This window comes from Acipenser ruthenus, chromosome 3 (assembly GCF_902713425.1).
Source record: "Acipenser ruthenus chromosome 3, fAciRut3.2 maternal haplotype, whole genome shotgun sequence".
Taxonomy (NCBI): Eukaryota; Metazoa; Chordata; class Actinopteri; order Acipenseriformes; family Acipenseridae; genus Acipenser; species Acipenser ruthenus.
The window spans coordinates 106,604,647-106,615,730 of NC_081191.1; the positions used below are offsets into that span (position 1 = coordinate 106,604,647).

At 46.2% G+C, this 11,084-nt stretch overlaps 1 protein-coding gene across 1 annotated transcript; it reads right to left on the reverse strand.

Annotated features, from left to right (window-relative positions):
• Positions 1-632: 632 nt before the first annotated feature.
• On the reverse strand, positions 633-11,084 carry LOC131696834 (uncharacterized). Its single transcript, XM_059020734.1, has 23 exons — positions 10,959-11,084; positions 10,533-10,585; positions 10,199-10,291; positions 9,995-10,119; positions 9,748-9,891; positions 8,948-9,025; positions 7,732-7,902; positions 7,506-7,602; positions 7,013-7,236; positions 6,553-6,706; positions 6,182-6,390; positions 5,937-6,054; positions 4,915-5,117; positions 4,538-4,655; positions 3,880-4,049; positions 3,459-3,556; positions 3,085-3,218; positions 2,922-2,969; positions 2,581-2,764; positions 1,972-2,107; positions 1,580-1,667; positions 1,160-1,258; positions 633-769 (listed from the first exon to the last, which is right to left on the reverse strand). Exons 1-23 carry the CDS (start codon positions 10,988-10,990, stop codon positions 654-656), a joined length of 2,892 nt encoding a protein of 963 aa, XP_058876717.1. The 5' UTR covers positions 10,991-11,084; the 3' UTR covers positions 633-653.

The following is an 11,084-nucleotide window of genomic DNA, read 5'->3' on the forward strand; positions in this document are numbered from 1 at the left end:
TAAGGGTTCAATTAAGTACTTGAGAGCTCGGTTGGAACAAGACACACCAGGACCAGGGTTGAGAAGCACTGCTCTAGGGGATTGTCATGGAATTGAATCTTATTTGCACAACAGCAGTCAGTGCTAGCTCTAAAAACAGGTTACAACTTGCCTCTCCACTAACTAGGAAGGCAATGCTTCCTCCTAGGAGTACATGTTAGTACGGATTGCGAGGGGGGAATAAAAACTGATTCAATTTATAAACTGCAAAAACGTGGCTTGCCTGTGAACACTGTGGTAAACTGGACCAAATCATTACACTATGATACCGTTCCCTTGAAATGGCAAAAGGCGTACAGGCATGTAAAAAAAGGTCTAGGTTACCGATAGAGATCTCGTCACCCTCAACCAATGCTTGGGTCACACAAGTTTTACTGCAAACCCTCTTCACTTCATGGCTGAAAACCAAAAGGTTTAAAGCATCATTTAGTGAGGCAACAGCAGAATCCTCTCATGGGAAAGAGTTATTGAAAAAGGACATTCAAAGGTTAGCTGAAGAAGACTGCAGGCATCATTTTAGCCATCCAATACCCCAGTTAATTCAGATCCATTGACCGATGCAAATGTGGAAGCTAGCCACACACACGAGACAATTTCACATTCAAAGATTTTTATTAAATAGAAACCCAACATCTCATAGCTTTGGCAGCAAACACTACAACAGCAAGTAGAAGGACTCCCACTGCAACTCCCAAGACTGGAATATAGGGGACCAGAGGAGGAGTCGCACCTGAAAAGTAGACAATGGCAAGCATTAGGACCCTGAGGAAGCTACACAATACCCAATGTGTGCACTGGGGGGGGAAGAGATGCAAGTGTTGGGTAGAAGAGGCAGAGCTAGTTAGCCTGGAGGGCTTAATTTGAAAGCACAGCTACTGGTTACATTATGTAGCGTGCCTGGGACAAGCATTTGTTTGGCTAAAACTTGCAACAGAAGAGGTCTAGAAAAACTACAGCCCCTGCAGGTGCCCTTTTGGCGCCAGATTCCCCTTTGGTGCAATACACAAAGCTTCCCATGCAAAAGCCAAAATGGCAGCAGTTTCCTAACCTTCATCACCATGCAAAGGAACACAGTTACAGGGCAGGCAGGGGATTAGTGTCTTGGTGCTTTACTGCTTACCGGCTGCTTGAACACTGGCAACTTCCCCCTCGGGTACAATTTGGACTGGTCCAGCAGAAATATAGCCTTTGACAGAGTCAGCCAGCTCAACACTGCGGGCTGGAAGACATACCCCAAAAGAGTTAGATCCAAAAAGGAGCAATTGGGAGTCGATAGAACATACAAATGGGTATCATATATCCACTGCAGGAGAGGTCAGATACACCCTGCCCATTTATTTCTTAGCAGACGCCCTTATCCAGGGCAACTTACACTTGTTACAAGATATCACATACAATTACCCATTTTTTACAGTTGGTTTTGACTGGAGCAATCTAGGTAAAGCACCTTGCTCAAGGGTACAATAGCAGTGTCCCCCACTGGGGATTGAACCCACAACCCTCCGGTCAAAAGTCCAGAGCCCTAACCACTACTCCCTACCTGATCTCTTGTCTCCAGCGATACAGGTCTCATTGCAGACACCTGCCTTCTCAGAAGCACAAACCACAGCTAGACAGTGGAAGTACATCTGCAAAACACAAAAGGTCAGACGACAGTGTTAGAGCCCTAGTTCAGCCTCATACACAGCCAACCAATATGTCAGCCTATAGAAAGCCATTTCTAGAGCAGGACTGCCCATTTCTGACCTTGGAGTCATTCCACACCAGTTCAAATAGGGAGCTACTTCAGGGTCTAGATGGAGGTTTAAACTATCGTTTGACATGGGAGCTTTCCTCCCCCACCCCAAACCTAGAGTAGATGGCCGTGTATTAACCCGAGGGTGAGAATGCAGATCAAAAGGCTCGGGTTGAGCTCACTGAAAAGTTACCAACCTGGTGCCACAGGGCATGGTTTGCAACAGACTGAGCCTGGACCTCAAGCCTCTTGAGGTGGTGGGGGCTCTTGGTGAGAGCGCTGGCAGACACTGGGTGGAACCGGGTCTTGTAGGAGTCGCCACTGACCAGGCAGCTGCAGAAAAGGAGGAGACGACATTGGAGGCAATCGCACACTGGGTTTCGTGGCATGGAGCTCGAGGGGTGAAGTACAGGACAAAGGTAGTCATTTTAGGAAACGACTGAATCCTAGCACATTAGGAAGCCTCCAAAAGACTTCCAAGTGTGTTCTACATGCACTTCCCACCAGAGGGAAACTGCCATGGTGTGTGTGTTTACCATATATAGATGAACACCAATCAAGGCAAATGCAACTCATTGCAGAAGTACATGAAGCCAAAGCCCATTGCAATGCTGAAAAGGCCTTTGCCAGGTCACGTCTATCTAGGCATCCAGGTTATCATGCAATGCAAGTCTACAGCATAGCAAGAGTAGCAAGTAAAGTTTAGACCTCTACCAAGCACACATTCTAAAAGCTGGCATAAGTGACCATGAAACTCCAGCTCAATACCATCTGCCTGCTTACTCTCGTCACCCCCACCCCCTTACCCGTCAGTGACCAGGTCCCATTGAGGGGTGGCGTCCAGTTCAGGGGTCTCTGTGGCCCAGCAGTCCCGCAGGATGAGGTGGTCAGCCAGGTTCTGGTGGTGGAGGAGCACAACCTCCAGGAACAAGGGCTCCAGCCCAGACTTGGACACTGGGAACTCCCGATAGAACTGGGAGAAGGTCACATCTGGCAGGAAGGAGAAAGGTTGACTGAGCGCCCATCGCTGCTATGCTTTTAAAGCGCATTATGTGTACAGCCACCATTCCTGGTGGGTTATGGATGAAAGACTACAGAACCTGGCCATTAAAGGTAGGTGGGTATGAAGGGTGTACCAGGTACCAACCTCTTGCTAGACGGGCCTTCAGATTCAGAACATCTCTGGCTTTGGGGCCTGGGAAATCAAGAAATGGAGTCATAGTAGTAGGTGGATACTGGTAGTCAGGATAAAAGTTGACCAACACTGTCCCGGGACTGGGCAAGTTAAAACTAGGCACTAGAAGCCATACCTCTCTGCTCAGAGCTGTAAGGATAGAACTCCAGGGATCCAAGACTTTTTTTAGAGTAGGGGGCAGGGACAGCCTTCCTTTCAGCTAGCAATTTCATGGTGTCGTTGAGGGGGTAGCGGCAACGGATGGTCAGCCTACGGGAGACACGTTGCAGTAGTATTTGATAAGACTACCAAGGTCTTTAAAATGCAGTTGAAACACATTACTGTACACTACTTGCAATTTGTTAAATGGTTCCTTCAGAGGCAAATCTTCACAGGAAGTATACCATTATCTATTGGGCAGCATGCCCCAAGTCTAAAAAGTCAGTATCGAGAGGTGCCAGTGTAGGCCCATTTCAGGCCTTCTAGAAGTGCAGGACTCCTCATGCTCACCTGTATTCAGAGTCCCTGGTGATGACTGGAGCATTGGCTGGGAACAGAGCTCTGGTATACACTACCTCATTCTCATAGATCAGGTAGTTCTCCACAATCTGAAACATTGCCAGATCAAGCCATTAGTACAAAGCACCCCCACCCACTACTAGAAATTAGAATAGCAGCCCCATTTGAAAGAAATCTGTATGCCAATAGCACATTTAAAAAAAAGACACACAAACAGGAGTTGTCACTTGTCAAACATGCAATTTTAAAAACAGTTCAAGGGGAAGCAATCTTGTAGTCTTTACTAGGGCAGACATGCAAGGCTAGTCCACAGCACTTTTAGGGATACGTATTGCATCTAGTACAGTCCACCAATACAAGACCTGTATGAAGGGCTATTGCACGAGTCTACAGCACCATGCGGGAAACCCACCTTGCTCCTGGTCCCACACGTGTTGACAGTGAAGGTGAAGAGAGCCCTGGTTGAGTCAAACTCTTTGGGTTTGCAGGTCTTATCCAGCAGGGTGGTCTTGCTGGGTACCACTACTGGTATGGGCTCCATGGTGACAGCCACCACCGTCATCACACCATTAGGCATGCACACTGAAGAGAATGGGGTGAAGTTGAAGCATTCCATGAGAACTTGCTGCATGAACCAGTTCAAGATTGCCACACCAAATCGTGTACCAAGTAGCCTCGAGACGATACCTACAGCTATGGCCAAAAGTGCTGCGGGACCCTGTAGAATTAATTTTGCTTCAGGTCAAACAAAGCCTGCCGAATACTAAAGGATCACACTGTGGTGCACGTACTGGTAGAAGCCTTCACCAATATGCATAGAGACCTGACCGCAGACCAAGAGGCCAGGTAGACCATTTAGAAGTTGGGCAAGTGGCACTACGGATTGTTGCAAGCAATATGTGATCAGTGGAATACTCTCTATAGCAATGGAGAAGGAGGAGTCAGGTATACGGCTAAAGCATATGTTAGAGATTGCTTAGTCAACACGTGTAGAAAATGGCAAGGCATGGAAGCAGGGAGGTGCAGAGCACCAAGACAGAAAGTCAAGCCCACTTTGGGGAACTACTTACCCAACAGCTGCTTGGTAGGAAATTGACAGCGCTGTACAGCGGACAGCACTGCCACGAGTGTCCCAATATCGATTAGGGTCAGTTCTACTCGAACAAAGAGGCCTCGGAGAGAGATATCCTGGAAAAGAGGGAGACAAGCGACACAGGGGAAAAAAACATCCCAGTTTGATGGCACACCAACAGAGGGGCAGGCTTTCCAACCTAGTCATGCAGGGAGAACTACAGATTTAACAAGGCTCAGGTTTGCTCACACACCTAAACAAAGGAAAAGAAAAAGTCTCAAACCCAGAACGAGAATGTAATCCTACAAAACACCCAGTTCAGCCTCTAGGGAGACTCTGCCAAGTACATTCCTAATGGCCCCCAGAAATGTGTACCTCATAGATGCAGCCGATACTGAAGAGCGGCACCTCTAGAATAAACTTGGTCTGGTTGGTGAGGATGTAGCCCCGTTGAGCCGCCAGCTCAGAGGTAAGCTGGTGTTTCTCAATGTACATGGCCCAGAGGTGGTCCATGTTCCCACGCGTCACTTCAAAGACTAGGCTCTTTTCAGTACAAGAGCCCTTGATCACAGGAAGTACTGGGGAGGAAAGAAGAGTCAAGAGCCTGAAGTGTATGCCAATAAAAAAAACTACCAACCACACCTTCAGTAATGGTCAGGCGTCGACAGTTCAAGCTTCAGCAGAGTGCTGGCAGTCTTCTTTGGGCAGCAGTGCTTTAATGAACATCATTTCTCTCAAACAGCAAGTGCCAATAGGGGTGCATGTCTGTTAGTGTGGGAGGTGTATGCAAATCCCAAGAAAGATGACAGCATGCTAGCAGCAAACATTTTTCAGGAGGCTTTCAAGAGCTTGCAAACTAGCTCAATTGAAAAAAGGGGAGACATCTTCATGATGGAATTCCCTGGGTGGGCACACAACCAGTGCACCAATCCTTTGGTTGAGAGACTTGGTCTAGTCCAGGGATGTCAACTCCAGCCCGAGGGTCGCAGGGTCTTCTGGTTTTCATGCCAAAACTCTCAATTAACAATTGAGATAATTTGTTGAATTATCAAACATTAAGGTCTTTTACAGTGGATGGTTTTAGAAATGCACTGGAGTCAAGGTACACTACCTATGAAGCATTGAGGCCTGAAGAGAAGTGTTGAATGTGTCCGGTTAATCATCATTAGACCCATTAAGTAATTTGCTCTTATTGTATTACTTGTACTGCAACACAAGAAATGTATTTGCTTACGATTGTAAGTCGCCCTGGATAAGGGCATCTGCTAAGAAATAAATAATTGAGAGCTCAGGGGGAACGAAAGCCAGAAAACACTGTAGCCCGCCAGGAACAGAGTTTGACACCCGTGGTCTAAATCAATCAGTGCTCAGGGACACTTCCCAGCCCCAATACTTACCGACATCCTTAATCTGACACACAATGGTTGCAGGGTGGAAATAAGGCGCATTCTCAGGGATGATGTTCAAGGTGTAGTTGATATTCAAGGTGAACTCCCTCACACCATTGCCAATATACTGCCAGAGAACAACAAATGGTGTAAAGAAGCAGTAACAGTCAGCAACTGTACTGGAGAATAGACCGGTACAGCTTGGGTCTTAAGCTTTGAGTTCCATCAACATATAGGCATGCTTTCATCCCTACCTTTTGTGGGATGAGTGGGTGGGTGAAGGGGACCTTCAGGACAAAAGACTTGGTGCCATTGGGGTGCTGGACCTCAGTTAGCACAATGCCTTGGTTGATGGCCTCAGGAAGGGTCAGAGGAACCCCATTGATGGTGAAGTTCTTCAGCTCAACATCAGGGTTGAAGATGCCAAGGGTCACTGTGAAGACCTTTTCTGCTGGGATGGTATCTACAAACGCAGGCATTTAGGAGGTTAAGATGGAGGAGGGTTTGCATTACAGATTTAAAGCCAGGGCTAGTGTTTTAGTCCAGGACGTCCCCCACTGCATTACACATTGGCACCACAGCAAGGCCATTAAATGCCATGCTGGAAAGCAGGCAGCGTACTCACTGTTGACAACAAAGGGGGTCTCAGCAATAGAGGGGGTGCGGACTGGCTTGAAAGAACGGTGCTGGGTCGCTTCCCACTGGTCATCTGCCCACTGGTGCTCAAGGTACAGGTCAATGGCGTAGATCCGGTTGTACTGGTTATTTATAACACGACTCTGAAGAGACAGAAGGGCATGGTCACAAGAGTAAAGCAGGAGGTGGACTCCATTAAAAGCATGCAGAACCAAGGCTGGAAAGGAAGGGTCATTGGCCAACGTGTAGATTAAAACCAGGATTTACTCAGGGTCAGCTAAACTTGTCTGGGATATCAGAAGCAGGTGTACTGTCAAAGTGCTCATCTAGAGAAACACCAAGGGCACGCAATCTAGGGGGTAGAGAGAGTCTGCAACACATCCAGAACCTGCCTGGTTGTCAGTGAAGGAACGCCAGAGCTAAACCAACCCCCCCCCCCCCCCCATTACCTTCAGGTAGCCACCCTCCGCGCCATAAGGAACAGAGATATCTATGAAAGTCTCATTGACTTTCAGTTCATAGTTCCGTCTTCGGATAGTGGCAAGGTCAAGCAGCTTCCCCTCCACACCCATGGCAATACCCTTGTCCTGGAACTTCTCTATATGCAGGACCAGTGGAGTGAGGACTCTGGGTGCAACCCAAGCCAAATGTGTACCATCAAAAGTGCCAAGATCTAGGAGGGAAAAGACAGTTGGATTTAAAAACTTGTATCCATTAGGAATTTCTGTATAAAAGGAAGTGCAAGCAGATGGCAATCAATATGGCCATGATCATGGCCCTTGTTTGTAGAATTCTGTAGTGCTAGCATGCAGAGATGTTCCTTTTGTAACCTAGTAGAAGTAACTGCACTAGTAATTGTCCAGTTAAAAAGAGGACCACACCATGGCAGTCGTTTTACATGGCCTCTGGACCATGGCAAGATAGCCAAGCTTTAGATCTTACTCTTGGTACAGGCAGCAGAAGTGTCCACCAATAGCAGCATCCACCTTTGCTTGTAGAAGACAGTTGCCCGGATTGCTTCCACTTGGATTCCATTAACCTGGAAGAACATAGCATGAACTCAGGCACAGAAGCAATACAAGTGTGCTTGGAGACACCGATGGAGCAATATGGAACTCTGCTAAAAACAGAACCCGATATTTTAATAGTGCTTTTGGAGAGGTCTTACTGTAAGCATTTCTGATTCCGGCATGTTATAGGGCGAGCGGAAGAGGATCCTACTGGAGGTGGAGTTGATCATGTAGCCCCGAGACTGGGCCACGGAGGCATTCATGGATTTGGCTGGCTGTCCGGTCTTGTGGAACACAACCTGCCACACTGACATGATAGCTTCCTGGGCCTGGAACACAGGAGAGACAGCAGCTGGTCAGAAGGTCTAGGGGCTAGTCTGGTTTTATGGGACTGGGGTAGGAGGCAAGAAGCCAAGTTGACTGGGAAAGTGTGGAGTGATTTTAGCTAGACAAGTTATGAAGCTTAAGACAGTTCACACTTGCATAGAGTAGCAGCAAGTCACAAGCCTGCATAGAAGACAAACTAGGACTGAAACATAGGCACTTAATATACACCTAATTAGGGACACGGTTGTGCACGAGAGACCAATCGGTGGGGAGGTCCAAGTGTGATGGTCTAGTTGCTACAGAACTCCGCTGCTAGTGAGGGATTGATGGAAACAGGACTCCACAGCAATACGTTGATCAAGTCCCAAGGCCTCACTTGGTGCCCTTCTTGCAAGCCCATCCTAATAGGCCAACGTGCATGGTCTTGCAGGAATGGCCACATGTTGCTTATGTCACAACAGCTTTCTTGCACAATGGGAGAGTCATGCCTTATTCCCCAGACCCAAGCCCAATTAAACATTTGTGCGATGAACTTGGGCGGCATGTGGCTTCTAGGGCTCGGGAGACCACTGAACAGGCAGATGCTTATCCAGGCATGACAAGAGGAATGGGCCAGGATTCCACAAGACAACATCCGAAACCTGGTGCAAAGCATGCGTACTGCTTCCAACAGTGGCCACACACGCTAGCCTGTGACTAGCATAACTTCAGATGGTAAAATATCAATTGTTGGTCAGCACAGTAGAGTCACTGCACAGAGACATGTCATTTTATCCCAATATGAGCGATACATTTGATGCTCATTCATATATATATATATATATATGGCAGCATGAGCATCAGACATCATGTTATTAAAAGATGAGCTATACCTTTTGTTAAATTAGAAATATAGGACAGGTTGCAGAAAGACACAAGCCAATAGCCCTGCTCACAGCAGCCAACAAGATGCTACTGCGAGCTGGATAGCAGCTTGTAAGCACCCTATACAATTGCCATGCTGCATGAACATCTTCAGACCAAAACAGGAGTGGCTTTTAAACTTACTGCAGGGAGAGCAGCGTGCCAGTCTTCAGTATCCATCCCCTCCTGAGCAATAACTGGCACATTTCTCCTTACAGATATCTAAAGATGACAAGGGGATAACGTTATACAATCATTTAGGTTCAGACCTCCCTATAGCTTAAAGACGATCTAGCAGCCCGTCACTTTACAGAAGTAGATGGCTAGATCAGCCAAGAGGAACCCTGTTACAGGTACTGGGCTCAAGTCACAACCAGCTAGAATTAAGCCATGCAGCAAGAAATCTACTGAGAATTTGATACAAGCTTCTGAAGGAGTACAAGGGACAACTGTAAAACAATCAGACACTGCATTTTAGCAACACCAACAGTGGCAGGTTGCAGTTGTTGCCTGGGTTTGGTAGAGGACTGCACATCCAGATTGTGTATTGTTACTAGAGAAACAAACAAATGCACAAAGAATCAATAATTCACCTTCAGTTTAATGCTGTAAATATAAAATGCACAAATATGGGAAGCAAAAAGGCAATGCACACCAATTTGGATTTCTAATCCAAATAAATTCTACAATACTTGTAATTCAATTCGTGTTTGGTATTCTGTCCTAAACCAGTTTCAGTTGCAACATGTTGACAAAAGATATGGGGAAATATTGGTTGAATTAGAGTATTGTTTTAAAAACTGGTACCACAGTGGCACAAAAAGGTAGTTTAAAAAGAAAAGAATCTGCAGAAGGATAATGGACCAAAGGGTGAGGCATTATTGTGGGCAATGTATTATAGCTAGTGGGAGTACAGGTCAAACCCAGGACTGGAGAGGTCTTACCTCCATGTAGTTCTCTTCACAGACGATTTCGCGGGGGTACCACTGCTTGGTAGTACTGCACGTCATAGAGAACGGGTAGTAAGTCTCTCTGCTGAACTGGTCGATGCGAACGAAACGGAACCTCAAGCTAAACTCCGAATCACTCTAAAGAGAAAAGCCATTAGTTTACAAGGAGACACTGTCGCTTGTAATAATGCTGGCATACATACGGAGCTGGCCGTGTGAAGTGTGACCGCACAGGACTCACATTGCTGGAGACGTGACAAGCAAAGAAAGAAGCCCTGAATATCAGGTCGCCGGGGATATTAACAGAGTAGGTAAAGCCACAGGATGCGGCGTATCTATCGTCCAGAGGGTGAATGCCGTCGTTACCTAAACACAAAAAAGGCTTAATTGTATGTTGAGGCATCCTACAAATACAAGTTCCTGTTACCGATCAAATCATATTTACCAATGATATCGAAGCGAAAGTTCCCTCCAATTAGGAAGTTTCTTTTCGTCGTCAGCCAGAAGTATCGGTCCCGACACTCATTAACAAAGGTCCCTGCGGGCAAAGAGACAAGAGACTTACTCTCACTTGCAGTGGTTCAATAACTATTCAGAGAACTAACCGGTTTTAATGACGAACACAACGTTGGTTATGCGGCAGATACAGTGCGCTTTTAAAAGAGCAAGACCGTGCTAGGGCAGAGACAACTCGTAACATTTCAGACAAAACTTCCCGTTTAAGCAGGTCAAGTGGCAGCTACAAAAGACCACGGAACAATTAAATAAACGCCACTTACCTGGTGGCGCTTGCGCCTTCGCATCCAAAGGTAACAGCATACACAATACAACTCTGAGGATGAAAAAAATACATGCAAGAACTAGTGTTATTCAGACACACGCTGTATCCTACACAAACTCGGGTGTACTCAAGACACTGCATACCTTTACACGGCAACGCAAGAACAAAACATATAGAAATGAAATACAGCAACGCAAAGTCATTGTATTTATCTTGCTCTTAATTGTATTATTACTTGTACTGTGATACTTGAAATGTATTTGCTTATGATTGTAATTCGCCATGGATAAGGGCGTCTGGTAAGAAATAATAATAATAATAATAATAATAATAATAATAAAATAATAGTAATAACGCAAGCATCTAAAACCGCGTAGCCATTAAAGACATAAACAAACCAAACACTAGAACACATCAAACTCACCCTAAAAGGAGTTTACAATCCATGATACCCATCCTTCGTGCCAAAGCCAGCCACCAACCCACAAGCTGCACAGTGTATATTTATACTAAAGAAACCGATATACTCGCTTGCTAGAGTAGGACTGGT

What these genes read in the sequence shown, in the direction of transcription:
- LOC131696834 (XM_059020734.1), bottom strand. Translation starts at nt 10,990, where the DNA reads ATGGGTATCATGGATTGTAAACTCCTTTTAGG. An exon ending in ACCAGGGACTCTGAATACAG is followed by an intron (nt 3,219 to 3,458) that starts GTGAGCATGAGG and finishes TGTCTCCCGTAG; the next exon opens with GCTGACCATCCGTTGCCGCT. An exon ending in TGCCAGTGTTCAAGCAGCCG is followed by an intron (nt 770 to 1,159) that starts GTAAGCAGTAAA and finishes TCTACTTTTCAG; the next exon opens with GTGCGACTCCTCCTCTGGTC.